Raw genomic sequence first — 15,298 nt, 5'->3', positions numbered from 1 at the left:
TTAGAAAAATGATCTTTGTTCGTGGAGTTTGCAGACATGACATAGAAGAGCTGCAGGGAGGCACTGAGATGGGTTTACCTTATGATTAAAATGTCAAAACTCCATGAAGAGAAATTTGGAATTCAGAAACTCCTGGATGGCATGCTGACAACCAGGTATCTCCTTATTCTAGTGGGTGATTGAACTTCCAGAGTGCACTCGGTCTGGAGACTTCTAGTCCTTGGTCAGCTGCACATATGGCTGAAACGTCCACGCTCTTTTTTTTTTTAAGATTGTATTTATTTATTCATGAGAAACACACACACAGAGAGAGAGAGAGAGAGAGAGAGAGGCAGAGACACAGGCAGAGGGAGAAGCAGGCTCCCACGGGGAGCCCGATGCGGGACTCGATCCCAGGACCCCGGGATCACGCCCTGAGCCAAAGGCAGAGACTCAACAGCTGAGCCACCCAAGCGCCCCTGAAATTTCCATATTCTTGCAATTTTGACCTGGAAAGCTCGCCCGCGGACTTTGGCCACAGGTCAAACCTTGCAATGCATGTCGTCTTCACGGGGGCCCTAGGTGTTCCTTCAAGGTGTAGATTATCTTTGTGTCATAGTCAAAGTCGGGGGGGGGGGGGGACTACCAGGAATAAAGTTGTGAGATTCTAACATGAGCTAGCGAGCAGGATGACGGCAAGGCTTGTGACAGCGCAGGCCGGGGGTTAAATGTTTTCTTTGCACTAACTTGCCAGGATGGTGGTTTGGCCTCTTCAGAGGAGGAGGCAGAAAAGATGAAGCCAACCGACGCGAACCCTCGTCACTTCCATCTTGCTGGCTTGTAACAGTAATCCGTAAGGGCATCCATCCTGCACTCCCCATCTCCGTTCTCAGGCCCACACCTTGTATCTCAGCTAAGACAGGTGTCCGTCCTCTTCCCCTGGGGACTTTCTCCTTCCGTCTGCTTCCCCCAGGACCCTGCACCTTGGACAAAAGAGAGCCCTTCTCTCTCCAGGAGAGTCCTCCTCCCGGGATGAGTGCCACCTCAGGATGATGATACCTGGAGCCCGGGGGGTTGGGGGGGGTGCGCAGCCAGGGGCCATCTGCCCAGGCAGCTGTTTCCGCCAAATCACCGTAGCTGTCACCTGGGTGCCAACGTCCCTCATCTCTGCACCCTCACCACCAGCTGTCCATCTCTGTGTTGATTAATTTTCCTTAACCCCAAGAGGCACGAGCCTCTGACATCCAGATTGATCATGGGGGATTTCGAGGACTAGGTGGTCATTTGGCTCAGGCCACCCATTCACGATTGGCCTCAAATTTAGACTCTGAGTGTTATCTCCGTGTGAGATTTGTATGTGCACTTGCGCGTGCACGCCTGAATCGGTCCCAGAGCTGACCCAGCTCTACTGAAACAATGGCATGAATCATTTAAACCGGGGTCCCATTACTGATCACTCTGCTGTGTATCAGGAAATCATATTTTGGAATGAATACTTTGGTTATTTTGTAAATAGGATAGTCACACTGCTTTGTGGTTTTCAGCCAGAAGCTTTACTTTGTTCATCGTAAACTTCTAGGACACGTCGCACTATTTATAGCCATCTTCTAAAACAATTCTTCTTTGTTTAATATGAAAACTCCAAATATAACAGCGGCCGTGGTTCTTTGGGCCTCTAGGAGGTTCTGCAGTCAGCTTAAAAAAACCAGAAAACAAAACCAAGAAAATAAACACGAAACACACAAAAGCATCTCACAAAGGAAAAAAAGGACTTGTGCTAGGGACATAAGCAGAGGCAGTTGTTAAAAGCCCTAAAAGGCCCCATCTCCTGGGTCCCTGGGACAGGAGGCGAATGTGTGGGAATCTGGTTGAAGAAGCTGTTCGGGAGAAGTTCAGGCAAGGTTTTGACCCCCGAGCTAAGGCATCCCTCAGGACTCGTGGCCAGCAGGGAGCCGCTCATTGTTTAGGCCTTTAAGAGAAATGACAGGAAAAAGCTGTGGTGCCAGAAGCACGTGGCAAAGATGAAACTGAGGGGCAGAAAGATTGGAGGTAAGAAATCAGATTAGGAGGTGGTTGGTTGGTTGGTCGGTTGTGTGGCGGGGAGGCAGGCGGTAACAGGCTGGGGACACGGGCAGACCCGGGTCAACCCAGAGGCAGCGTGAGCAGAGAGAAGGAAGCCAGTCACAGAACCAGGGATTGACACTCGCATATCTTGGCCAACGATTTGGGTTTGGAGGAAGGAGAGTGTGGGGCTTCCTATTGATGCAGGAAGAAATCACCACCAACATGATGGCTTGAACCACACTGGAGGTCAGGGTGTCTTAGGGGCTGCGTTCCTTAGGGAGGCTCTAGGGCAGAGGAATCTGTTTGCCTTCTGCAGCGTCTAGAAACAGCTCACGTTCCCTGACTCGTGGCCCTTCCACCTTCAAAGCCAGCAATGGTCATTGGTCATCGAGTCTTTTCTGCATCTCATGGCCTGGCCCTACTCCTTTGCCTCTCATTTCCACATTTAAGGGGGGGGCCCTTGTGATTGCATCGAGTCCACGTGGATAGTGCGCTCATCTCCCCATTTTCGGGCCAGCTGGAGCCATGTCAGTTCCATCTGCAGCCTGCCTTGCCCTTTGCCTTGTAACCTAAAGTAGTCACAGCTTCTGGGGCTTAGGACGTGGCCGTGTCTGGAGGCCATTTATTCCGCTCCCCGCCAGGGAGGGAGAAGTAGAATGCGTGGCGAGTTTCTGACTTTTAGCGATCGGGAGAATGGAAGCACCATGAGGAGACACCAGAGGCTTGTAGGGCAGACAGGTTTGGGAGGGGAGCTGATGAAGCCCATGAGATGCACGCTCTGAATTGAGGCATTTACAGTAAATGAGGCAGAGAACTGTCAGTGCTGAGCTGGGATTCTGGAAAGAGGTGGCCTGTGAGAGACAAGCCTAGGAGTCATTCTCAGAGATGCTGTAGGAGAAACGAATGGATGACCTGGATGGCTTTTTCTTTAATTGAGGTGTAGTTGACATATAACTGTATTAGTTTCAGGTGTGCAGCACGACTCCTTGATTTGTATAGAGCGGGTTATTAACTACAGCCACCGTGCTGCACACTACATCCCCAGGCCTTACTTCTTTTACAACTGGAAGTCTCTACCTGCTTTGATGACTTTTGGATGGAAGGCTAGACCCTTAGCAGACAGCCAGGCTCTGCCTCGCTGGAAGGAGAGGTCAGCAGTGGTTAGAGGAGAATCGGAAGAGCACAGCTTCGGGTGACATCCAGAACGAGAGAGGATGGGACAGGAGGAAGGCAGAGGTGTGAAAACATTGACATTACCGTTTTTCCTCGGAAGTCTTGAGTCTGTAAGAAAGTTTCTCGAAAAGGTGTCTTGCATCCAGTACACCCGACTGCAGCCCGTGACTGAGTGTTTGGAGTGAGTTCTGGAAGGAACCAGAGGGAACATCTGTGGACCCTCTCCCAGGGCCGCACAGCTAAGAAATAGCTGAGCTGTGTGTCGTCCTGGACTGTCTGGCCAACCCATCCGGCTCTCCTTTCCCTCTGTCCCCCACTCTGTTCTAGACTCCAAACCGTGGACAGGCAGAGGTGTGAGCTGTAAATTGTTGCCATTCCCAGTTTGTTGCAAGGAGTTCCCATGATTACCCATATCCTCCTCTGAATGAGGACCAATCAGCCCATTCAGAAAAATGTTGAGCTATAGAATTTCCTGACAATGACATGCACGTGTGATTTCCTTCCATTGTAGGGAAGGCTGAGAATCCCTCTCGCTCTCTCGCTCTCTCTTTTGAGGCTTAGAAATTAAATTATGGGAGTTAAGAAAAGGAAACGATGACATTTTTCACGAACTCCCTCCCCCCCTCCCCCACCTGTTTGATGAACCCTTGTTCGTCTTCAAAAATCCTTCTTGGGTCTTGCCTCCTTTCCGAAGCTTCCGGTCTTCCCCTACCCCGTCTTCTGGCACGTGTCTTTTGTTATGTTGCACAGCAGTTTGTTCATGTTTTCTCTCCCCATAAGATCACTGAGGCAGGGGCCAAGTATTACCATTGTTAGAAGGGCTCAATATTTGGTGGAAGAATGAATGGCATTTTCACTTCTCGGGAGGCTGGAGAATAAACCATGCTCATTTCCTCGGGTGGGGGGATGGCATGCATGCTCGCCAGTAACATATTGTCGAGGAACATAACAAAAATATTACCCGTGCCGCAGCAAGGTCTGCATAAAGCAAGAAAAAGGTCAGATCCACCATAGATCTGGAACCCAGAGCCCCTTCCCTGTGGGCAGCGTGCAGGCAAAAGATTCAGAAAATTGGCTGCACCTCCGCTCCGCATCCAGGTATTTAGTCATCACTTAATACAATTAAACCAACATTTACGGCGTAGACACTCGCACAAAGCACAGCGCCAAGCGCTAAGGCAATAAAAGAAAAGGATCCTGTTCTGAGCAGCTGCTATTAAATCATTCTTACGTGAAGTGCCCCTAAGCGCTCGCCTCACCATTATTTCCACTGATGTCAGGGTGAAATCCCATCGCACATCATTTCCCGTTAGCAGCCGAAAGCCTGTACCCGCTTGTCCGAGGCTCCCTCCGCCCCTCGTTCCGTTGTCGCCCACGCGGCATTTCATCCCTGTCTCTTTGCGGGGGAGAGTCTCGCTGGTATTTTCTCTAGCTCTGCGTGTCTCTATCTTCTCCTACGTGAGTCAGCAAAATAAGGTCCTCGGGCCAAATCCAGCTTGCTACCTGTTTTTGTAAATCCGGCATTACCGGCCAGCCGCGCTCACTCGGGTGTGTACTGCGTGTGACCGCTTTTGCGTGTTACCACACCCGACTTGAGCAGCGCAACAGAGACTGTCTGGCCCGCAACGCCAGAAATAGTTACTGTCTTGCCCTTTCTAGAAAAAGTTGGCTGACCTCCCCTCAAATCTGCTGAGAGATCCTTCGAGGCAGTGGCTGGGTTGCGTGCTCTGAGGTTTTTAACCCCAACATCTGTATGGTTACCAGTTCATTCAACAAATGTTCGTGTCCCACTGTATGCAAGGCAAGGTTCCAGGTGCTGGTGGTGTACGTCCCTCAAAGAGCAAAGCAAAGTCTCTGCTCTTGTAGGGTTTACATTCTACTGGTGGGCCAGTGGGGAAGGATGGCTCAGTGACCAGACTAATAGGATGCGTTGGGTGACAAAGTTTGGGGGAAAGACAAACTGAGGTGGGGGGTGGGGGAGGAGGATTGCTGCGATGGATAGGCAGGTGGTCGTGGTGGTAGCAGGGGAAGTGGCCTTATGTGGGACGGGCCTGGCGTGTTTGAGGAATCGCAAGGAGGCCTTGTGCCCAGAGCAGAACCAGGGGTAGCGTGGGAGGAAATGAGGTCATTGTCTGAGTCTGTGTTTTCTGGGGCTGGTTTTCTTCTGGTGAGTTGCTCTCTGAGTGAGATGGGAAGCCCCTGGAGGGTAGAGCAGAGAAGAGGCAGGCTCAGTCGTGCCTTAACAGGTTCTCTGGCTTCTGAGTAAAAGATTGGGGGCGGGGGCAAGAGTGAGCCGAAGGCAGGAAGCCATTAGGAAAGCTATTGTGATCATCCAGGTGAGGCACGATGTTGGCTGGCCCACATCATAGAGCTGGGATGGTGAGGATGCTGGATTCTGGCTTCTGGAGCATAATGTCTCCTGAATACAACATCAGCGTTTCCACTGGGGTCGGCAGCGGAATCACCTCTAGAAATGGTTGATTGTGCCACGCTGGGGTGGGATCCTGGCACCTGGCATAAAAAGGCAGTCATCACAGCTCTCCAGACATGACTGGGGCTCATCCTTCCATTGGGATCTATCGGTAGGCGTTCTTGTTACGCCTGAGAACAAAGCAGACCAAAAGGGCAATGTTTTCCCTTTAATTTACGTCCTTCAGATGGAAAGGGAGAAGTTCAATTTAGAGATAATTCTGTTTTTTTCCATGATCAGCCAAAACAATGGTTGATAGCTACCCTTTCAATTTCTTCCAAGCCATGTGTCGGAAGGGGTGGCTAGGACCGCGTGGGGACGGCGGGTGTCTCCCCACGGCAGCCCTGGGGTTGCCACTGCACGTTGTGGAAACATGAGCAAGCTTTCATATTTCAAATCTCAGCTGCCCATTTATTCTTCCTCCTGTGGTTAACGTTAGCGAAGGGCTGAGGATCTTTTTAAGATACCAGGCTCCTATGAAGCCAGCAGCTCTTTAATTTTTAACAAACTCAGCGGCCACTTGACGCTTTTTAATGATCAGTTCCCATTCAGTTGGTGGCGAGACGAGCAGGAGCTTAACCAAAGCCCCCCCCCCCCCCCATGGTGTTTCTGAGGGATGCTGTGGCAGGAAGGGCCAGCATATTCTAGAAATCCACCAGTTTTGTCAATAAACGGAGGTGTGAATACAAAAAGGCCGCCTGTCGGAATCACTCAACGCAGCTGGGGATGAGAAGCCTTCCCACGAAGCGGGAAGCCGGCCCCCCCAGGGGGATGGGACCCCCGCGTCCCCTGGCGAGCGGCACCGTTCTCCCACAGCCCGCAGTGCGCAGCCGCTGGTGTGCCCGGCGCTGCTCCGCAGACCTCTGCTAATGGCCTCGAAAGGGGGAAGGTTCAAAGAGCCTTGGTTCCCAGGCCTGCTAATGAGCGCGAGGCCTCCTCCCCGCTAACGAGCCGGGTTTGTGTGGGATTGTGTCCCCTGCCCCCTTGGCCAAGGGTGGGGGCAGGCCCGAGTTCACAAAAGCAGCCCGTCGAGGTGGCGCAGGGAGCGCGCAGCTGGGCCACCCGAGGGCAGCGCGGCGGGCAGCACGGAGCTGGCGGGCCCGGCCTGTCGCTGGCCGCGGGGACAAGCCCTTGACGGGCCTCCGCCGGCCTCCTGGGAGGCCTGCGACCGCTTTGCAGCGCTGCCCGAGCTGCGATCCTAAGCACTTGTCCAGTGAATCTGGGAGCCACGGAAACCCTTGTTCTAATTAACTACATCGCTATTAGTCATTGGTACCCGGGCTCACCGCAGCCACCGAAAAGGCCCGCAGATGTTTCTCTCTGCTCCGCTCTGCCCACCCACAGCCCACTGCCGGGTTAAACAATAGAATTATTCAGGAGAGTAACGAGCGCATGCCAAAAACCATCGCCTCGATCCCAATCATCTCTGAGAAAGTCAGTTTTTCCTCAGGAATATATTTTGGAAGCTGACATCCCATACTTAGGCATTATCATTTCCGCTGAAGTCATGCGTTTGAATTCCTGCCCATTTCATGCCCATGTGCGCGAGGAGAGCGTCTCTAACTTCTCCCGAGCCTGCTCTAGAATCGCGGAGTCCAAAGGCCTGCAGACGCGTACACACTCACGAGTGTAAGTTCGTCAACTCAGAGTTAGGAAAGAGTCCGGTTCATTAATTAACGTTTCTACAATTTTCATTCTCGACACAAGGTAAAAGTTGGCCGTGACACAATGAGATGATTGTGATGAGATACAAACCTTGGCGATTACGGTTTCGGTAACTTGCCAGTGGGGAGTGAGACCTTTCTGACAAACAAAATTTGCGAAAAGAGAAAAAAAAATGTGCTGCTTGCAGTGGCTGGAATTGGTGTTGCTGGCTTAGGGTGTTTCTACCCTCCTTGTTCCCCCAGCGAATAGAAAGAGAATTGTTTGGGACGTACACACAATTACCCTTCCATGACCTGGGTTTGGAATGATTCTGAGATGCATTCAAAGCTGACAGCTGCCCATGGCTGACCCCCTCGCGCCTAATCAGATCTCCCGTTCTGTTTCCAGATAGCTGATCAGCTTCCTTGGATTTTGCTGATGACCCAGGAGAGCTTTGCCTGAAGATGGAAACACTGGAGTCGGAGCTGACCTGCCCTATTTGTCTGGAGCTCTTTGAGGACCCTCTCCTGCTACCCTGCGCACACAGCCTCTGCTTCAACTGCGCCCACCGCATCCTGGTGTCACACTGCGCCACCAACGAGTCTGTGGAGTCCATCACCGCCTTCCAGTGCCCCACCTGCCGACATGTCATCACGCTCAGCCAGCGAGGTCTAGACGGACTCAAGCGCAACGTCACCCTGCAGAACATCATCGACAGGTTCCAGAAAGCGTCAGTGAGTGGGCCCAATTCCCCCAGCGAGACCCGCCGGGAGCGGGCGTTCGACGCCAACACCATGACCTCCGCCGAGAAAGTCCTCTGCCAGTTCTGTGACCAGGATCCTGCCCAGGACGCTGTGAAGACCTGTGTCACTTGTGAAGTGTCCTACTGTGATGAGTGCCTGAAAGCCACTCACCCAAACAAGAAGCCTTTTACAGGCCATCGTCTGATTGAGCCAATTCCGGACTCGCACATCCGGGGGCTGATGTGCCTGGAGCACGAGGATGAGAAGGTGAATATGTACTGTGTGACCGATGACCAGTTAATCTGTGCCTTGTGTAAACTGGTTGGGCGGCACCGAGATCATCAGGTGGCAGCTTTGAGTGAGCGCTATGACAAATTGAAGGTTAGTCCGATCCGCCTTAAGCCAACCCCTTTCTGCCAGCAAATGTCATGGAAATAAAAAGTGTATTCACTGCTCGCTGCATGGCAGGTGAAGGTTTTCTCTTCACCTTTGTTATCTGATTAGTTTTAGCATGTTTTTTGGCAGCCTATAAATGTTGCACAATAAGGGTATCTTGTAAAAGTTGACTGCTGCTTGTAATTTTAGCGTTGTCAAGGTGAGGGCGAATTTGAAAAATCTGGATCATTTTCAGTCCTTGCAGTTGAGAGAGGAGGGGGGGGAACAAGGGGGGAGAAGGAAAGAAGGAATGGCAGATAAAATCTGGCTTTGGGCATTTGGGGGGCATTTATTTTCTTCACTCGTTAAAGAAAGCTAATTTCACCCGAATTGTACCTGTATCTAGTTACTTGCACAAACAAAAGGATAGAAGGAGGAATGCCTATAGCAAATGCGGGATTTCAGAGGACATGTGACCTTGTATTTCTTGTGTGAATGATATCTGGCTTATTGGTGAGCTAGAGTGCTCTGACCATCTCGGGTTTCGAGAAGGAATTCCTTTCCGAATAGGCTTTTCATTCAGTAAGGTTACAGGCAAGACTGTTTGAACTTCACTTTTAACATGAAATTATCAACCTAACTCCAGCGCGGGGAATGATAATTAATATGACTATATGTCAAATTAAAAAATCACTCTCTAAATATGGATAGAATGCACCAGGGAAGAAATAAGTCAGGTCTCCAGATGTCTGATCAACTGCAGGCGACGGTGGGTCTAATTATGGCAAACTCAGCCGAGAGTTTGCTCGAATAGTGAGATACTGTGCACACCGGTTAATTTTAGATCACAAGACGCCAATTAAAAGGAAAGGAAGTATAAATTAAGAGCTTTGAGTAAATATATATTGAAGTCCTTCCTCTCAGGAAAAACACACTCTGTGTTGTTGAGCAAACAAAAAAATGAGTAATGTGATCGAGAGTGTTATCACTCAGAGCACATCGTCACCTTTCACAAATGGTTCCTATCACCTTGCCTTGGCGCTAATGGGTGGTGCATTTACCCGGACCTCATAGTTTATTTTGTGACGCTGGGATCAAGGGACGACACCTGTGATTCGGTTTGGCTGTTTCTTGAGATGCTGAGGGAGATCGGTGAGCTGAAGGGAATCCCGCTTCTGCATGTCTCTTGGGGGAACAAAAGCCTCACCTGGGCAGCATGCTCTTAAGTGTTCAAGGACGACGGGTGCAAATCCATCTGTAAACCTGGAGAGGAAGTTAAGCCCAAGGATTTAGGTGCTGGGGATAAGGGGAGACAGATGCCGGCCGGTTTTCTAGTATAGTGCACGGCACTAGCCAGAAACACACGGCTAGAGTCAATGATAGCAGAGGCAAAGCGTGTGTGAATTGGGCCTCTGATAGTCTTCGGAAATCGATACGGCATTGATCTCAGAAACCAAGGTGGTCATCTCCCCCACTCCTTTTCAGTTGGGGACAGAACGGTTAGGATGACTGGACATAGGTGTTTTTGTTTTCCAAAATGTAAACAGGGCGGACGGGGTCTTAATCAAAAAGATGTTCCTTTGACTGGATTGGCACTGCCTTCTAATGATCGATTGTTAAAACACCACAATGACTGATGTTCAGTATGCAGCAACCTCCAGACTTGATATGTACACTTGGTAGTCAGGTTCTGCTCATTATTTGTGTGCTATCATAGAGGAGTTATTAATTATTTACAGAACATCTCCAAATGTACGAGGAGATACAGTCCTGCTCTCAGTCGTTTTTGTGATGAAAATGAAGCTCTTCAATTATGAGCCCTGCACACTTGTGTGATCAAGCCTGTGGGTTAGCGGTCGTTGATACTGTCACCGGGAGGGCCTGACAATTAACAATACAGTATATTTTGTCCTCTAATTGGAGAAATATAAGCATATAAACATCAGCCAGTGTGCCAAAGCACATTTACAGCCACTCAACAAAACATGCTTATGAGCATTTCTTTACAGCCATTTCACAAAATGTGCTTATGAGCATTTAAACAGGTAACCTGCTAGCACCGAATGTCCTCAAACACGCCACTTCCATTAGAATAAAAAGATCATAAGAATATGTTGACATTTGAGGTGTCTGTGATAGTTATCACATAGTTATGAACATATTTGCTTTTTAAATTTTGGTTTAAAACCCATGTACAGGGCAGCCCGGGTGGCTCAGCGGTTTAGCGCCACCTTCAGCTCAGGGCATGATCCTGGAGACTTGGGATCGAGTCCCATGTCAGGCTCCCTGCATGGAGCCTGCTTCTCCCTCTGCCTGTGTCTCTGCCTCTCTCTCTCTCTCTCTCTCTGTGTGTGTGTGTCTCATGAATAAATAAAAATATTTTTTTTAAAAACCCATGTGCAACATGGACATTAATCTTTGAAGAAGTAATAGCGTGTCGAAAGGACCAAACCATGGAAGGGTATTTTTTTGTTGTTACTTTGGTCTGAACAAGTGAATGTGCTCTGTGTCTTTTTCTGAGGCTTTAGCATCTCATACAGAAATGGATCTGGATGATATGGAAATATCAAGCATGGAAAAGGTGAGGGTGCTTTCAAGGAGAAGTGGATAGATGCGCCGTACTTACTTGGATATGTAAGGAGGCAGGTGTCTCCTGTTGGAAAATGTGTTTGTCCTTTCTGTTAGTAAAAGTCCATTATTCGAAGACGGGAAGTCTGCAATGATTATGAAGAACAGTTTTCTCACACTAATCTTAAACTTTGGGGGGACTTTTCCTCATATTAGGTCTCAGTATGCATGCACTTATGTAAAGAATTGGAATGTACTTTTGTACATTACAACTCTCTTGCTAGGTACAAAAGAAAAGAAAGCATAAAAATTCCAACATGTAGAATTTATGCAAATGAAACCTTCCATGTCATCTGAAATAGTATCATGTCAGTGATCTAGTGCTTTCAGAGACTATGCATTGGGAAGCACTCATAAAATATTAAAGCAAAGAGAAAATTAAACCAGCATTTCCTGAACTCTATTTTAAGATAAAAAGAGAAAAGTCTTCCTGCCAAATGCATGTCTCTAAATGGAGCATGTCATAATGTGGACCTGTTTGCATCATTTTAATTGAATTCTAAGAAGCCTCTCAGTCCTCAAGTCTGTATTAAAAGTTTGATTTGTGAACCACATAACACTTGACAGAATTGAATATAATGTATTGCAGAGTTTTCAAGGAATTGCAATGCAGTAATTCCATTTTTTTCTGTTCCAATGTGCAATGTGGAGGCTCTTGGTCCTTTTTGCTAGTTATACTTATGAAAATATACTAACTGGGAAGAATTGACCTTTCTTTGCCCTTCAACTTCAAGTCAGCTGATGCTGAAGGTCCAAACCATTGTTTTGCATTTGTGACTCTAAAGGCTGGCCGAAGGAGTTTATTCGTACGATGCCCATTTCAATGGGTCATCCCATTGGACTTTTGTCATTGTCTGATAAAGGCTCCAATTAAAGCTCAGCCTGCCTGTGCAGTCCTCATCTAGAGGTAAAGACAAGGGATTTCACTCTTGGGTTTCATTTATAGATTGTAAGGTTCTATAATTTTGAAAGTCCTGTACTTTATTTGCAATTGGGAAAGTTGTAAGTGGATAAATAGCTAGGCTTTTTTTTTTTCTCTTTCCTTAGAATTTCTATAACTTGTTTCTTTTTTGAAAATAGCAGATATAGTGCAGTTTCCATGAAAGGGTGTGGGTGTGTGTGGTGTGTGTGTGTGTGTGTTGCATGATGTCTCCACAGCGTGGATAGAGGCCAGAGATGCTTGTCCGTCTGCTTAATTCTCAATAAATTCTTATCAGCTGCTTCGCTGATTGACCTTCGCTTATTGAGCCTACATGAAAACTTAAATTCATACTCATATTGCAGATATTTATTCTTCTATATGACGAAGCATTCTATATAGTATAATTTCTAAATAAGAGCTGAGCCAGATATTACATAGCATTTTATGCAACAGAACAGGAACCATTACTTTGGTCTATATTGCATTTTGTTGGCTTAAATGGTGTGAATCTTGATAAACTAGATCTCAACTGATTGTAGGACAGTTCACATTTGTTTCATGCCACTATGCGATGGACACTTGATAGACCCATTATACCCATTGTTTTGTTTATCCTCCAGTTAACCATATCTGGCACAGTGTTTTTTTTTTAACAGGCCACCAAAAAGTAAGCTAATATATGCTTAAGAAATGAACAGGCACAGTCTCCTTCTTTCATGGAGCTTATAGTCTAGTAGAGAACTCCAGTCGGGTAAATATTGGTGGTGGATCGAGACACACCATGTCCAAAGCAGGGACACCAACCCCAGCCCTGAGTGATGGAGAACAGCTTCCCAGGAAAGGACCATTGATTGCACCCACCATTCCAGGCCTTTTATTAGGAAATATGTCCAATTTACTAGATGTCTGTAAATTCCCTGGTATTAATCATTCTTTTTTATTGTTATCTCATGTGACATCCCTTGTGTGACCCTCTCTGTGGATTCAAACTAATTCACTATAATTCCAGGCTAGATTTTAATCTAAAATACGAATATACCCTATGACGTTTCACCATATGATACCGCATAGTGGGATGTGTGGGTAAGTCAGACATGTGTCTTGTAAAATGTTTTTGGTTATATATGCGGTCTCATCAGTTCGAACTGGCTGCTTCCAAATGCACTTGTGCTTGTGTCTCTTTGAATCTGCAAAGTATGTTTAAAGTTCCTGTGCGATAAAAATATATTTTCCAAATATTTGTAAGTCATGTTAAACCTATATTTTATTGTATTGTATTGTATTTATTTTTTTTAAAGATTTTATTTATTTATTCATGAGACACACACAGAGAGAGGCAGAGATGCAGGCAGAGGGAGAATCAGGCTCCAGGCAGGGAGCCCAATGTGGGACTCGATCTCAGGATACCAGGATCACGCTCTGGGCTGAAGGCAGATTTTCAACTGCTGAGCCCCCCAGGCATCCATGTATTTTATTTTTTTAAGTTAATTGTATGTTTTTAAGTCATAAGAGATACACAGAGAGAGGCAGAGACATGGCAGAGGGGGAAGCAGGTTCCTCCCGGGGAGCCTGATGTGGTACTCGATCCCAGGACACCGGGATTGTGACCCGAGCCAAAGGCAGACACTCAACTACTGAGCCACCCAGGTGCCCCATAAACCTATATTTTAATGTTCGTATTTTGGTACCGAAAGGATTTATGATATATGGAGTAGAAGAAAACATCTCCAGGGATAAGTTTTTAACAGGAAGCTCAAGTCACATCCTTCTCCCTGAAGAGTCTCCTCTTGCCCTTCCTTCACCTGCAAAGAGGAAGGTATTTTGGCCTGATGCTTGATTATTCCTGGAATCATTTTCAGTAAGTTTGGAGAGTTCTGGAAAATGCACAGAAAAGCATACAGTCAGGTGGCTGTGTAAACAAATGTCGGTCTTGGGCACCTCCCTTAATGTTCGAGAAACAGAGCTAATGATGTACTTCCTTGCATGGCACTTGGGAGGACATAATAAAATGTGTCACATAAACCCTCAGTGTCGTGCCTGGCACAGAGGAAGCCCGCAATGTGTGTTAGAACACACAATGTCTGTTGGAAACCGGGGGCTGGAGGGGTGTGCTATGATGGTTAAGGTATGGACTTTGGAGGGAGACTGCCTTCCAATTATTTTGTAATACTGCTTGTATTATTTGCGAGATAAGGGTCCATGTCGTTGCTTTAATGTGTTATGTAGCTTTGTTTCGAAAGCCCCTGGCAAAGGCCAGAGACACAGGCATGAATAAACACTTGTTGATGGACGTGTCCAGAATTGATGGCTTAGGGAGGGCTGTTTCAGGATTTGAAGGAGGAAGAGATGACTGGTCTTGAGTAGACAAGAAACCTTGCTTCGGGGTGGTGGGTTTTAAGCTGCCGTGACAGATCGGTGGATTAGGCATCAAAGTAGAGAGCAGCCTTCCTCGGGAGCGAGGCCAGCAGAGACCTGTTGGCAGGAACCTGCAAGACGGTGTAGGATTCTAGACAATGCTGGTGAGAGCCTGGGGTGTCGACTGAGGGGCCCGGAGAGAATGTTGGGGGAGATCTTGAAAGCCTCTGAATGCCAAGCTAAGAGTTTGGGACATTTTTACTCTTTTCTATGGGGTGACGTGGAAGCAATTTTGTTTTTGAGAGAGAGGTGGACGTGATGTCTATTTTCTGAAGGTAAGATCAATTGAACACATCAGCGCCCACAGAAGAGATAGAGCAGGGAAAGACACTCATATTACTTTACAATTTGTGGTCTCTCTCCCTCTCTCTCTTTTATGATTATTTATTTATTTATTCATGAGAGACACACACACACAGAGAGAGAGAGAGAGAGAGAGAGAGAGAGAGAGAGAGGCAGAAACATAGGCAGAGGGAGAAGCAGGCTCCATGCCGGGAGCCCGATGTGGGACTCGATCCCAGGACTCAAGGATCATGCCCCGGGCTGAAGGCAGATGCTCAACTGCTGAGCCACCCAGGTGTCCCTGTATTTTATTTTTTTAAAGTTAATTGTATTTCTTTTTTATTTTAATTCATAAGAGGCACAGAGAGAGAGGCAGAGACACAGGCAGAGGGAGAAGCATGCTCCATGCAGGGAGCCCGATGTGGGACTCGATCCCAGGATCCCGGGATCGTGACCCAAGTCAAAGGCAGACGCTCACCCACTGAGCCACCCAGGCACCCTGAACCTGAATGTCTTAGCATACAGATAACAATGAAACTTTATTTAAATATATAAGCTGAGTGAGCTGAAGCGAGGAAGATCTGTCTGTGCATGGGATCTGAA

General features: G+C 47.7%; 1 protein-coding gene across 5 annotated transcripts in view; it reads left to right on the top strand.

Annotated features, from left to right (window-relative positions):
- MID1 (midline 1) overlaps positions 1-15,298 on the top strand; it is a 356,780-nt gene that overhangs the window by 242,105 nt on the left and 99,377 nt on the right. For 4 of the 5 annotated variants that reach the window (XM_038586804.1, XM_038586807.1, XM_038586805.1 and 1 more), the window contains exon 2: positions 7,739-8,454. In XM_038586804.1, the coding sequence (XP_038442732.1) occupies positions 7,795-8,454 (660 nt within the window). In that variant the 5' untranslated portion in view covers positions 7,739-7,794. The remainder of the gene's footprint in view (positions 1-7,738; positions 8,455-15,298) is intronic. The other variant, XM_038586808.1, reaches the window with a different exon arrangement.

Source organism: Canis lupus, chromosome X, assembly GCF_011100685.1.
Source record: "Canis lupus familiaris isolate Mischka breed German Shepherd chromosome X, alternate assembly UU_Cfam_GSD_1.0, whole genome shotgun sequence".
Lineage (NCBI taxonomy): Eukaryota > Metazoa > Chordata > Mammalia > Carnivora > Canidae > Canis > Canis lupus.
This window is presented reverse-complemented; position numbering and strand designations above follow the sequence as displayed.